The sequence below is a fragment of the Gorilla gorilla genome, chromosome 4 (assembly GCF_029281585.2).
Source record: "Gorilla gorilla gorilla isolate KB3781 chromosome 4, NHGRI_mGorGor1-v2.1_pri, whole genome shotgun sequence".
NCBI lineage: Eukaryota > Metazoa > Chordata > Mammalia > Primates > Hominidae > Gorilla > Gorilla gorilla.
In genome coordinates, this window is record NC_073228.2 from 27,021,643 (window position 1) to 27,032,377 (window position 10,735).

A 10,735-nucleotide genomic window follows, 5' to 3' on the forward strand; every position below is an offset into this window, starting at 1 on the left:
GGAGTTCGAGACCAGCCTGGCCAACATGGTGAAACGCCGTCTCTACTAAAAATACAAAAATTAGCCGGACGTGATAGTGGGCACCTGTAGTCCCAGCTACTGGGTAGGCTGAGGCAAGAGAATCGCTTGAACCCAGGAGGCAAAGGTTGCAGTGAGCCGAGATTGGGCCACTGCACTCTAGCCTGGGCGACAGAGAGAGACTCCGTCTCAAACAAACAAACAAACAAAAAGCAAGAAAAAGAAAGAGAATGGCGAGGCCCAGAGAGATTGAACGCCCCACCCGAGGCCACAGAACTAGCTCAGCCCTAATGCTGGCCCCGCGGTGCCTTTCCGACCTCACTGCCTCTCCTGGCATCCGGGTCTCGGCCTCGGAGCGCCAGGGACACCACGAGGACACGCCCCTCACTTGCGCGTCTGGGTTCCAGCCGCCGCCGCCCCCAACAAATAAAGAAGGGAAAGTCCTGCGGGTGACTGCCCCAGGGAGCGCCGCGGCTGTACGTCAACCTGCGGCGGCCGCCGACTCATTTGGGGGCCACGCTGGTTGCATTCGTCACGCCGGGACGCCTCTCAAACCCGCGGCCTGCCGAGCACGTTCCCACACGGGCGACCCTGGTGACGCGGGCGCGTCTGTGGCTCTGGAGAACCAGGCCGCGGAGCCCCGGCGAGGGCAGACGGGGAACTGGCGACTGCGGGGGCGGACGGCTGGGGCTTGTAGCCCTCTCGTGACCCTCTACTCAGGAAAAGGCGAGCCGCGGCCGCCGAACTCCAGCTCTGGCGCGCTCAGGGGCGTGGCGCGGGCGGGTCGTGAGTGGGGCGGGGCCCAGAGAGCGTGTGCGATGGAGCGGCGCGTCGCGTGGCGCGAAGGGGCGTGGCGCCAGTGGGCGTGGCGTAGTGCGAAGAGACGCGGTGCGCACGCGCGTGAGGGATGTCGCGGGTGAGTGGTGTCGAGGCCTGTTGGGTCAGGGCGGTTCGCAGGTGCTGTCAGAGCTGGGCGGGGCAGCCGGGTCGTAGAAGCGGGCGCCAGTCGCCGTCGGTGGAGAGGGATGAGGATGTAGGAGGGACGGACGTGGCGGAAGCCGCGGGGACTGCGGGGGCGGAGTGCCTCTGGGGAGCCAGGGAGGCCTTTCCAGAGGCTCCTGGGGGAAGAAGAGGCGAAGCGAGAGTCCCCGGGGAAGCCCTATTCCACCCCCAGCCGGAGCCTGGGTTGTGCCTGCACGGACCAGAGCCCAGAGTGCGAGTTGCTGTAGGCAACCAGCCAGGGTGGCCAGCTCCTCCCGGTTGGCCCGAGATGTTCTGGTTTTGGGACCACAGCGTCCCAGGCCTCCAGCCCACTACAGTGACCATATTGTGCGCCCCCTGCCCATCTTCTCCCGCAGCTTCCCTAGATTAGGCTTGGGAGGCAAGGGGAGGCCTCCTGACTTTTCACACTGCCTTCGTTAATATAAAGATGAAGGCACACTCCACAACTTTCTTCTGGCCAGGCCCAGACATGTCTGTCCTTGTGAGATAAAAGCTTCCATGGGAGCCTTCCTTCCTAATCAAGGTAGGTAGACCACTGGAAGGTACATCTTGTTTTATATTTTGTCCTGTAGAAGTCAGATTTCAGCCCAGTTGTGTAGGAGTGAGGATGAGCTTATGCTCTTATCAGAGCTTTGAGTACAGAGACATTTGATCTGGAATTTCAGCCAGCCTCTTCAACCCCAGAATTCAGAGGTTCAATCAGAACAGACATTAGCTTAAGTTTTCCCATCAGTTGTCTATCATTAAACTGGCAAAATCTAGATAATTAGAAAATATGACAGAGATGATCCAGACAGAGATGTTCAGTTTTTTCCTTAATTCAAAAAGCCTCGTGGTGGAAGATCTGACCCATTCAAGAGGAAGGATGAAAACTCTACATAGGAACACGATGTGAATGGAAGAAACCTGTCATTGTGAGTCTGGCTTTTGATTAGTCATCTGATGTCTTCCCTAATGTGATGTGACTAAGCCGTAGCTTCTCAGCCTGCAGTTAAATTGCAGAAATGATAGGGCTTACATTAGTTTTGTTTTTATTTGATGTTGAAGATCTTTGAGTCACACTAGAAACGAGGAGTATTTTTCATGTGGCACCAATGAGTTAATTCATAATATGATTTTTTGAGACAAAGTCTCTGTTGCCCAGGCTGGAGTGCAGTGGCACGATCACAGCCCACTGCAGCCTCGACCTCCTGGGCTCAGATGATCCTCCCACCTTAGCCTCCCAAGTAGCTGGGACTACAAGTGCACACCACCATGCCCGGCCAATTTTTTTGTAGATATGGGGTTTTGCCATGATGCCCAGGCTGATCTCAAACTCCTAGGCTCAAGTAATCCTTCTGCCTTGGCCTCCCAAAGTGCTGGGATTATAAGCGTGAGCCACCATGCCAGGCCAATATTATTCCCCAAAAGAAGGAAATTGGGTGTGAGGTCCTGCTCCTATGGTCACCATGAGATATTTTTGTTTGTTTTGGACTCTTGCCCAGGCTGGAGTGCAGTGGCACGATCATGGCTCACTGCAACCTCAGCCTCCCTGGTAGCTAGGACCACAGGTGTGCACCACTATGCCCAGGGAATTTTTAAGTTTTTTGTAGAGACAGAGTCTCACCATGTTGCCCAAGCTGTTCTCAAACTCCTGGCCTCAAGCAGTCCTCCTATCCCAAAGTGCTGAAATTACAGGCATGAGCCACCACGCCTGGCCACCACTAGTTTTTGTAATGGGAGCAGGTTCCATATGAGATGGCGGAATGGATTTCATGATTGTCTTTTTAATTTCTTAGGTCCCCAAGAAATTGATTGGACATGAGGAAACCACTCTAAGTGTGACCACTCTAAAGCATTAGCAGTCAGTCATTTCACTCTAGGGAGAAATCAGAGCTGTATATGGAGAATAGGTAAAGTCCCCAATATGGATATGTATTTTTATATTTGACTGCTTGTATTTTTTTGTCAGATGCAAATAGTACGGTATTCCGAACAGACACTAAAAACAGCTCTCATCTCAAAGAATCCAGTGCTTGTGTCACAGTGTGAGAAATTAGATGCTGGGGAACAGCGTTTAATGAATGAAGCATTCCAGCCAGCCAGTGATCTCTTTGGACCTTGCATTCTCCATCAGATTGGATCACCTCCCACCCTGAGGCCCCGCAAGACTTTGAACAGTTCTTCAGTCATCCTTACAGAAAGACACCCTCTCCAGACAAACGCAGTATTTATATACAGTCCATTGGTAAATACTGGTAATGTGCTAGTTTTGGTTCGGTTTTGCAATGGTTCTGTTGTCAGGAATAGTCCAGGCTATTGGTCTGATTCAGATGGGCCATTTTAGGATCATTTTTGATACTCATTGCAATGGTACAAGTTTTGTAGCCAAACAGACCTAGAACATTTTGTTTCTTTTTAATTCATATCAACACCGATGAATGTTAAAGGTTATTGAAAATTTAGAGTTGGTTTTGTTTCTAATTTGAATCCTCTTACTCATAGACTGGGTAAACACTGAATAATCGTCTTAAAGTCTGTTTTTTAAATGTTCTTCCGTATTATAGGATCTCTATGAAACACCAGAATTATCAGTGAAGAATATATTAAATGGCTCACGGGCTACTGTAAAGCATATTTCTATCGCTTGAGAGTAAAACTGCTAGAACCAGTTCCTGTTTCTACAACAAGGTGTTCCTTTAGAGTCAATGAGAACACACAAAACCTACAAATTCATGCAGGTGAATTACACAACTTTGCAATTTGAACTGAGTAAAGGAAGCGTATGTATATAATATACACTCATACATTTATGTATTTCTTCTTAAATAGGGGACATCCTGAAGTTCTTGAAAAAGAAGAAACCTGAAGATGCCTTCTGTGTTGCGGGAATAACAATGATTCATCTTTACCCAAGAGACTCGTGGAATTTTGTCTTTGGACAGGCCTCTTTGACAGATGGTATTCCATTTTTGGCATTGTTGTTAGAAGCTTCTTCAACTTGAGAATATTTGAAGATGTTAAAAGAGGGAAAAAAATTCCAACCAAGAATCATATTGATATTTAAAACTGTATAGTATTTTCAGTTGAGACATTATGCCATAATGGGAAGTATGCTGTTGGTAGATTGTGATAATCTAGGTTCTGGTTGGCCACTCACTACCTACAGGACCTTAAAGGTAACAATACCCACATCATGGAGTCGTTTGGAGATAATTTACATAAAAGTGCCTGTACATAAAAAGTGTGGATAAGCCTGGACAACATAGTGAGACCACATGTCTACAAAAAATAAAAATTAAAAAAACTAAATTAGCTGGGCATGGTGGCACACACCTGTAGTCCTAGCTACGCAGGAGGCTGAGGTGAGAGGATTGCTTGAGCCCAGGAGGTTGAGGCTGCAGTGAGCCGTGATCGCACCACTGTACTCCAGCCTGGGCAATAAATTGAGACCGTGTCTCAAAAAAAAAAGCATATATAGGCCTGGCACATATATAGGCATTCAGCATAACAGCTAGTAAACATCAGTAATTCAGTAGCAAGGTGAATTAAACCAGTTACAGTTTGAGCCATCGTTAATGGATGTGAAAATCTTGCTAATTGTTTTTCAATTCTTTTCATAGTCATCTTGCACAGTTAGGATAGCCATAGACTAAGTGTTGCTTCTTTCTCATCATACATTTGTTTTTTGTTTGTTTTTTAATTTAAAAAGTAAAAACTTCCATCTTTGATTTGAGATACATAATAAATATTGACTCATTAGGAACTCTGCATGGTAATATTGGGGATGGGAAAGGTTCTGGAAACAGGTTATATTTTTAACCTTTTTTTGTCATCTCTCTACTTCTCCCCTCCCCTTCATTTTTGCTCTTACTTCTCTAACTTCATCCCCACTAATCCAAGACAGACTTGAAAGGGAAAAGGCCCCCTAAGGGGAGTGGTTCATTAGTGTTCTGGGGATGGGGAGTAAGTACAGGGACTATCCTGAGAGTTTATGGTCTGTCTGGATGTTACATTAGCCTTAGGATTTGTGTGGGGTGGTAAGCTTTTTGGGACAAATGTTTCTACTAGAGGTGGGGGCTGTAGGGCTATAGAGCCTCTTCCCACTTACTCGTTTATTCTTTATTCTCCATTTATGTGAGGTTTCTTGTGGCCCCCCATGGCCCTACCAACATGCAGTCTTGGAGACGTGGGTCACTACTCTCTTACTGATTTTGGTGGTGTGAGGTAGCTTTTTGTCATAAGTTTTCTCTCTTATTACTAACTTGATAGAGGCGGAAACATTAAAAATTAATTTTATCTACCTTTCATTTTTCTTTTGATACAGGGTCTCCCTCTGTCACCCAGGCTGATCATGGGTCACTGCAACCTCAGCCTCCTGGGCTGAAGGGATCCTCCTGCCTCACCTCAGCCTCCTGAGTAGCTGGGACCACAGGACCACCACACCCAGCTATTTTATTTTATTTTATTTGTCGAGGTGGGATCTCCCTGTGTTGCTCAAGCTCATCTTGAACTCCTGGGCTCAAGCGATCCTCCCACCTCAGCCTCCCAAAGTGCTTTGATAAAAGGTGTGAGTCACCACACCCAGCTAAAAAAATAATTTTAAAACCATATGTTCATTTATCTAGATATTACTAGCTAACTTATCTTATGTATTTGAGGAGGTCAGGAAACATTTCCCCAAACTGTTTTTACTTTAATTCTTTTTTTTGTAAGTTTCTTAAATATTACATGACATGAAAGATTTACATAGGAAAGTGGCAGGATTAGACAGTGACAATATCTTAACACAGTGGTCTTGTTTTCTCCAAGTTTACAAAGGTTCATATTTTTAAATTGAGAAGCATTGACTACGAAAGAAAATAATCTTCTATTTGTAGGATTATTGGAAGAAAGAAATGTCCTTGCTGAAAGTAGTGAAATATGCTCACACTTGATTGGCCAGAGGGGGTTACTTGTGATACATGAATAGATTTAGTGTTTTCTTAACTTCTAGAATGCTATTTTCCCTAATTTTCGAATATCAGTCCACATTTTCTGGGTAAAGGGAGGTGAGGAAGTTGTTTTTGAATCAAATTAGATTGAACAAACCTACCATCGGTTTATTTTCTTTAAAAATTTATTACTTTAAAATAAAAACTGAACGAGAGACATAAATAAAAGTGATCATGTAAACAAGTCGAATTATGAAGCAGTACCCTGTAGGGTGAGTTATGTAGCAAACCGTGTTCTCTGTGCTTGCAGAGATGGTTGATATAACTCTAAATGTAACACAGGAAGTCAGTTACAAGGGTATTTATTCTGGTCACCAGACACTAGTGACATAATAGAGTTGAGCTGCTCTTTAAAAAGGGGGTGGGGGTGGGGGTGGGGAAGGGGACAAGGTTATTCTGTCTAAAGCCGTGGTTTAAAGCATGGGCTTCAAGACATCAGGGGCAGTTGTCCTCAGTCAGTGCTGCGTGAGGGAAGGCCAGCAACCCCTCCAGACGCACGTGTAACAGATCTGTTTAGTGTGTCCTTAAAGAGTGAAATCATGACTGCCTATTGTTGATGTGATTTATTTTATTTTATTTGTTTATTTATTTATTTATTTATTTATTGAGATGGAGTCTCGCTCTGTCGCCAGGCTGGAGTGCAATGGTGGGATCTCGGCTCACTGCAACTCCGCCTCCCGGGTTCAAGCCATTTTCCTGCCTCAACCTCCTGAGTAGCTGGGATTATAGGCGCCTACCATCATGCCTGGCAAATTTTTGTATTTTTGTAGAGACAGGATTTCACCATGTTAGCCAGGCTGGTCTTGAACTCCTGACCTCAGGTGATCCGCCCACCTTGGCCTCCCAAAGTGCTGGGATTGCAGGCATGAGCCACCATGCCTGACCCATGTGATTAGTTTTTATGGTTCCTTTTTGAGTACTTGATTTGGAGTACTTGCTACTTTCAGAAAAAGACTTCTTTTGTGGGAAAAGACTCTGAAACTTCAGTTTCTCAAGTATTTGACCTCCAGCCCGTTAAGTTTTACAAGACAAGGCATGGTGGATAGCAGCAAAGGATTTTGATAGGGAAATCTGGGGCTTCTTCCACTTGGAAGAAGCTGACCGGTGCCCTCTAAACCTTTGCCCTCTCTGTTTGCACAAGTTGCAGTGTGCTATTGGCTTCAGCATTGTAGAAAGATATAAAGTAAGTTGAGGGATGGATAGTGTAAAGAGGGGGAAGTGGTTATCTGAGTAGCAAACTGATGTATCTATTATATCCTTCTCTAGAGTTATAATTTATCAGAGGAAATTAGTGTAAAGATAAGCAGGAAGCTGTGGTTTAAAACATGCGAAGAAATGCCCTTAAAAACTTCAGCTTGCCTTTGAGTGATTTATGCTTACAGTTCAATGAGAAATAGTGGAAGAAATTTTCTGCTTCTCTTCCATTTAGGGCAAGAGAGCTTGACTTTGCAAAACTGAATAAATATTGATATGTGTGGCAAAGTTCATTTTTTAAACCCTATAATTGTGAGGACAGGATTTATCTTTCCAAATATGGAACAGAGGTATGATGTTCATTAGGAGGAAAAAAGTGATTTTCTTTAAAAAGGAAGAAGGAAAGTACCTAATTTCAGTATGTGTGTGTGTGTGCCCACACTTGCCCACAAACATCAATATACATTCATGTGTCTACTCATGGGTATGACTGTGCATTCAGGTGACTGCACAGAAATGTCTACACACGTGTTTTCACATACATATGTCTACCCATGCCTGTGTGGACACTTATATATGTATATACATACATGACAAATTAATATAATGCCTTGTAGAATATTCAGCAAGTTGAGAAAAAATATCCTATCATGCTAGAAACAAAGTGTAAGAATGAGTGTATTTCTTTTTCATCTTTTTTCAATGCGTATTTTTGACATCATTTGTAATTCTGTGTGTATTTGGTATGTGCCATTTCACTCAGTATATCATAAGCATTATTTCATATTCACACCATCATTATCAAATGCAGCATCTTCATGGGGTAATATGTCACCCTATGATCTAGAAGCCAATGCTTCTCTCTTGCCTGATAGTATTTTGCTGTGGTTTGTTGAAGTGCGCATCTTTCATGCTTTTCCAGGCACTGGTGAGGTGGATTGATGATGAATCTTCTGGCACACCTGGAGCAACTCCAGAACACAGTTGCGAGGATAATGGGAATTTACCAAAACCCGTGGAAGCCTTTAAGGAATGGAAAGAGTGGATAATAAAATGCCTGGCTGTTTTCCAAAAATAAGGACCTTCAAATAGGAGTGATTGAAATAAATCACTACTTGCATGTTATGCTTTCATTTGGGTGGAATACTTCATCAGAATAAACTATTGATCTTGTGCTGTGTCAAAGTAACAGACTAGAACCTTCTTTCAAGTACCTGAATTGAAATGAAACTCATTTTGAATAATAAAAACTCTAGAAACTCTTTATCTTCTCATCTTACTGGCCTGGTCTGTGGCAGCAAGCACATTATTTCCATTCCCCAAATATGTTTAGGTCTCCCAAGAAAGCTGGGACTGGCAGTAATGAGCAAGTAAATAACTTGAAAAAGAACTGTAGATGCCCTAAGGAACCAATCAACATAATTTCCAGGGGGTGATTTTGTTTTTAGAAGAGCTGCTCCCCTCTGTTAGGGCCAGCCAAGTCACATTTTTGGACGTCCGTGGGCTCTGATCACCACAGCCCTCCTCTTCCGTGAGCCTTCCTTACTCTCTCGACTGCATTAGCCCATTTTTTTTCTCTTGCTGGTTGTCACCTTATTCCTGTTTTAGTTGTTAGCAGCTTAAAATACGACCTCTCAGGAATATTTGCAAGTGAAAATAACAACTACCACAACATTTGGTGGTGGGAGTTCTGTTGCAGGTCTCAGCTATAACATAGTCATTTATGAGGGATCTTACAAATAGTGTGTAATGGTATTTATATTTGTGAGTGTTACACTTTCTCTATAGACTTAGAGCAGCTTTCAGGTTTATTTCAGTAATAATGTCTTTCTCACCTTCTCACATTGTGAAGTGTTTACCTGAGTCAGGGAGAGAGTTTAATGGGGTTATCTGTTGGGGTGCCATGAATGCTGATGATGGTCTGCAGGGTGTGAACATCAGCCCCATTGCTACAGGGGTGGACAGGTGGAAAAGCTCAGACTTGACAAAGCACCTCTGCTAGATAGATGTATCTTGGAAATCCAGAAATTACAGTGAATATTTTATGGAATGCCAGTGAGCAGACAGCATTTCCCACTTTCCTATCTTACCTTGAGGGTAAGACTTAAAGGTATTTTTTTTTCTTGTAATTTGAAGCCTAAATTATTTCATTGTTTGATGTATGCAATATGATGTAAGGCACATTTTATACCCCTAGTCAGTGGTTTCCCTTGGATTCATTCTCCTACTTGATTGAACCCATTTAAGTCATTTTAGGAAATGGTGGTTTGCTATTAAAATTAATTGGAGAGAATACTTAGTCATTCTGTTAGCAAAAAGAGACTGATGGAGCATGGTGTTTTATGGATTCTGTTACAGGGCTTATTTCCTCGAATAATGTGCTTTAAAAATTATTGTCCATTCGATTACATTTTCTTTTATTTTCCTACAATGTAAGCACGGTTTTAGTCCTGTAGGTCAGCCTTTCTCACAAACTCTTTTGAACTAAGATTTGCCTAGGTGAATAAATTGGGGATGACGGTTGTCTGGAGAAGATATAAGGTCCATTTGTGAATACTCTGCACTATGAGACCAGGAGAAAAATCATCTAAGAAATCGTTCACTCTTGCTAAAAACCGAACTAAATTTTATATGATGCATTTATTCAGCAATCATAAGTGCTGTGTATAACTATTGTACATATTTTTGGACAATTTCTTAGGGTTCAGCTTAAAAATATAATTTGCCTACTGCAACTAAATTTTATGTACTATGGTTAAATCTTTGTAGTTTTAGAAGATAATTTTCACTAAATAAATCCAAGCAGATTTTGCTCTGCAAATGCTGAATGAAGTATTGAACTAATAAAAAGGATTAATAATTTTCTACCGTCTAAATAATCTTAGAAATCAGTGAATTTGATTCATTTATGTCGTAGATCCTGATCCCGGTTACCTGTGGAGTTAATATCTCTCCAGTCAAGAGATTTTTCAGGCCTCAGACTTTTAATGGTGAGGGTTAAATAGAAGAATTTGGCGAGGATTACCCGTCGGTTCTTGTCCAGCTTGCTTTTTGAAGCACACATTCCCCTGATATGAATAATTTACATTTCAAGCCCTACGAGGGACAGAGGGCCGCGTTGCTCCGTCTTGGGAGCAGCAGTGCTAAAATCGAAGCAGGCAGCTGCGGGACCGCTATAGCCGGCCCTGCGCTCGGGCTCTTCCCGGGCAGGAAGCGCGTCGCCGTCCCCGGCTGCGCCCAGGCCAGCGGGCACAGCAGCTGCGAACCGCCGGCGCACCACCTGTTTCCGCGCCCGGGGACTTCCCCGGCGGGGCTCCGAAGTGTGGGGTCGGTCGCTTGGCTTCCCCTGGCGTCAGCGACCCAGGGTAACCTCCTCCACTGCTGCCTGCCGTGCAGGCCTGCCTGTGTGAGAGCCACGTGTGCCGCGCTCTGGGCACAGCCTTGGAAAGTCAGGACCGCGACGGCAGCAGAGCAGTGAGTGGAATTAATTCTCAAGTAGAGCATTTAAAAAGTGCTTCATTGAAGAGTTTGAATCTCAGTCACTTTGT

At 44.1% G+C, this 10,735-nt stretch overlaps 1 protein-coding gene and 1 pseudogene across 2 annotated transcripts; both read left to right on the plus strand.

Moving 5' to 3' along the window:
- The first annotated feature begins 291 nt into the window (after window positions 1-291).
- On the plus strand, window positions 292-3,112 carry LOC129533485 (uncharacterized). 2 transcript variants are annotated; one of them, XM_055386821.2, is made up of 4 exons: window positions 292-934; window positions 1,482-1,543; window positions 1,849-1,934; window positions 2,972-3,112. In XM_055386821.2, the coding sequence occupies exons 1-3, from the start codon at window positions 309-311 to the stop codon at window positions 1,866-1,868; spliced, it is 708 nt and encodes a 235-aa protein (XP_055242796.2). In that variant the 5' UTR covers window positions 292-308; the 3' UTR covers window positions 1,869-1,934; window positions 2,972-3,112. The 2 variants fall into 2 exon arrangements, with proteins under 2 accessions (XP_055242796.2, XP_063562248.1); XM_063706178.1 differs by lacking the exon at window positions 1,482-1,543 and having other exon boundaries at window positions 2,972-3,035.
- On the plus strand, window positions 3,084-8,451 carry LOC101129405 (archaemetzincin-2-like; annotated as a pseudogene).
- Window positions 8,452-10,735: the final 2,284 nt, after the last annotated feature.

Bases quoted from the DNA above. Each gene is read 5' to 3' on its own strand.
- LOC129533485 (XM_055386821.2), top strand. From the start codon at position 309: ATGCTGGCCCCGCGGTGCCTTTCCGACCTCACTGCCTCTCCTGGCATC. The intron at 935-1,481 runs GTGAGTGGTGTC...TCTTCTGGCCAG, and splicing joins GCGCGTGAGGGATGTCGCGG to GCCCAGACATGTCTGTCCTT. The intron at 1,544-1,848 runs GTAGGTAGACCA...TAATTCAAAAAG, and splicing joins AGCCTTCCTTCCTAATCAAG to CCTCGTGGTGGAAGATCTGA.